This window comes from Sitodiplosis mosellana, unplaced genomic scaffold (assembly GCF_009176505.1).
Source record: "Sitodiplosis mosellana isolate CC-2019 unplaced genomic scaffold, AAFC_SMos_1.0 Smas_scaffold_4127, whole genome shotgun sequence".
NCBI lineage: Eukaryota > Metazoa > Arthropoda > Insecta > Diptera > Cecidomyiidae > Sitodiplosis > Sitodiplosis mosellana.
Window position 1 is genome coordinate 1 of NW_022599369.1, and position 2,145 is coordinate 2,145.

Sequence of the window (2,145 nt, forward strand, 5' to 3'; positions counted from 1 at the left end):
GCCAATGTAAGTACATACATAATAAATGGCGAGTTTGAAACGGCAAAAGAATCAATAAATCAATCTTCGAAAAGTGAAATTGAATCTCCGAAAAATAAATTTCTCGTGATATAGTGAAAAAAAACGACACTACACATAACAATTTTAAAATATTGTGCATAAATAATGGGATTCGGACAATCAAAAGAGACAAAGGTGGAAGCTCAGGGAGTTTTCAATAACAACCTAATAACAGAAAACGAGTTGAAAACCACAAACGACGACCAGGAACGGTGCCTCAAGGCAATCGTGCTCATATTAGCATTGATGTTGGTTTTATTTTTGGTGAAATCAATAATGAAGAGAGCAAAAAAGGAGCAAGTTAGAGACACAATTCTAGCAAGAATTAACACAAGAAACGTAGTGTAGAAAAAAAAGAAGACTGGAAAAATCGAAATCTGCTTATTGAAAAAAAAGAGACATTTTCGTGTGAACATTAACAAAAAACAAATAATTCAAGTTCTGAAAACATTCAAAAAAAGAGTCAAAATGAACGCATATACACTTTTATTAGTGGGAATCACACAAGCCAGCATTGCAGCGGCAACGTATTTCGTGTTAAACAGGAAAATAAATTCAAATGAAGCAAAAGTGAAAAAGTTGGAAAAGAAACTCACATCAACATGCGCATTTTATCGAGTTCAAAATCGTAACACTCAGCAAATTCGCAGAAATTGAGAAATTAAACACTTTGCATACGCCGGTTTGATATAATAAGTTATTGTGAATGAAAAAACAACTACATTGAAAAAAAAACTAACGACTAAGAACAATGCCGACACATTTCGACATAAACCGGGCACGGGAACTGCAAATAGAAGTCGGCGAAGCAATGATCGAGTTACAGAACGAACAAAATGCAGCGCAACGAAACATAATAAGTGAACGAATCGCATATTTAAATGCAATTTACGAATTAGTTTACTCAGATTTACACAACCCAGCGATGAGAGAATTTTTCGTTTAAAAAAAAATGGATCAAATAACACTATTGCGAGTGCATAAAAAATATCTCACACACGACGAATACGTGCATTATCTGAAAACAAAAGTGAAAAACATTGCAAGGCGATATCGGCTGCATAAAATTACAACAAATCTAAAGTTGAACAAAATCACGGAACGCATTGTTTACGAATTGCTGACTGACAAAAACATTCATAACTTGGACAGCTTTGTGAACAACTTAAGTTAAGACGTCTTTGTTATTAACTCATTCCATAGAAGGTGGCTTGCATATGTCCACGGAATAGTACAGTAAAGAGAGTCGACAAGTAAGTAATGCACTTGACTCAACGAATGTATGTGAATACACATCTATGCCAATGTAAGTACATACATAATATAGTATGAGTATAAGCGGGAATATTCTAAACGTCGAATGGCTAAATTTAGAGTTGGTGATTTCGTGAGATTGAGCAAATATCGAACCACGTTTGATAAAACCTATACTCCCAATTGGACAACAGCAATTTTTAGAGTTAGAAAAGTTCAATATAATACCGATCCAATCACGTATCTGCTCAAAGATTGGAGCGATCAAGAAATCCTAGGTTCTGTATATGCAGAAGAGCTTCAACACGTCAGAAATCCTGATGAATATCTCGTTGAGAAGATACTTCGTAAGAGAAATGGACAGGTGTACGTGAAATGGCTTGGTTTTGATGATGAATATAATTCTTGGATTCCAGAAAGCGATTTAGTTAACTAAGATCTTTTTTTTTTTGTAAACTATGAAATAAAATAATCCTATGGAAGGGATTATCAATAAAAATGTTGTAGAACAGAAAATAAAATAGTTAATATTTTTTTTTAAATTGAGAAACGAAGTGGTCGTGAAATAGCGGGATAATTCACTAGTTGTGAACGAAATAAGTGTTTAATAACATCGAAATGGATATATTTACATATGTTCATATATATATATTAAAATAATTACGTATGCAAATAGTTTTATTAATTATTGCAATAAATTTGACGTAAATTTATCTATTTGGTGCTTGCTGTTGTCAAATTTATTGCAAAAAGTGTCAATTTTATACCCATTTTGTCAGATTTATTTTCTAATTTGGCAATTCTATTGCCTATATTGTCAAAATTATTTTC

General features: G+C 32.5%; 1 protein-coding gene across 1 annotated transcript; it reads left to right on the top strand.

The window, feature by feature from the left end:
* The first annotated feature begins 1,420 nt into the window (after positions 1–1,420).
* LOC129572102 (uncharacterized) lies at positions 1,421–1,750 on the top strand. Its single transcript, XM_055452018.1, has one exon. The coding sequence runs from the start codon at positions 1,421–1,423 to the stop codon at positions 1,748–1,750; it is 330 nt and encodes a 109-aa protein (XP_055307993.1).
* Positions 1,751–2,145: the final 395 nt, after the last annotated feature.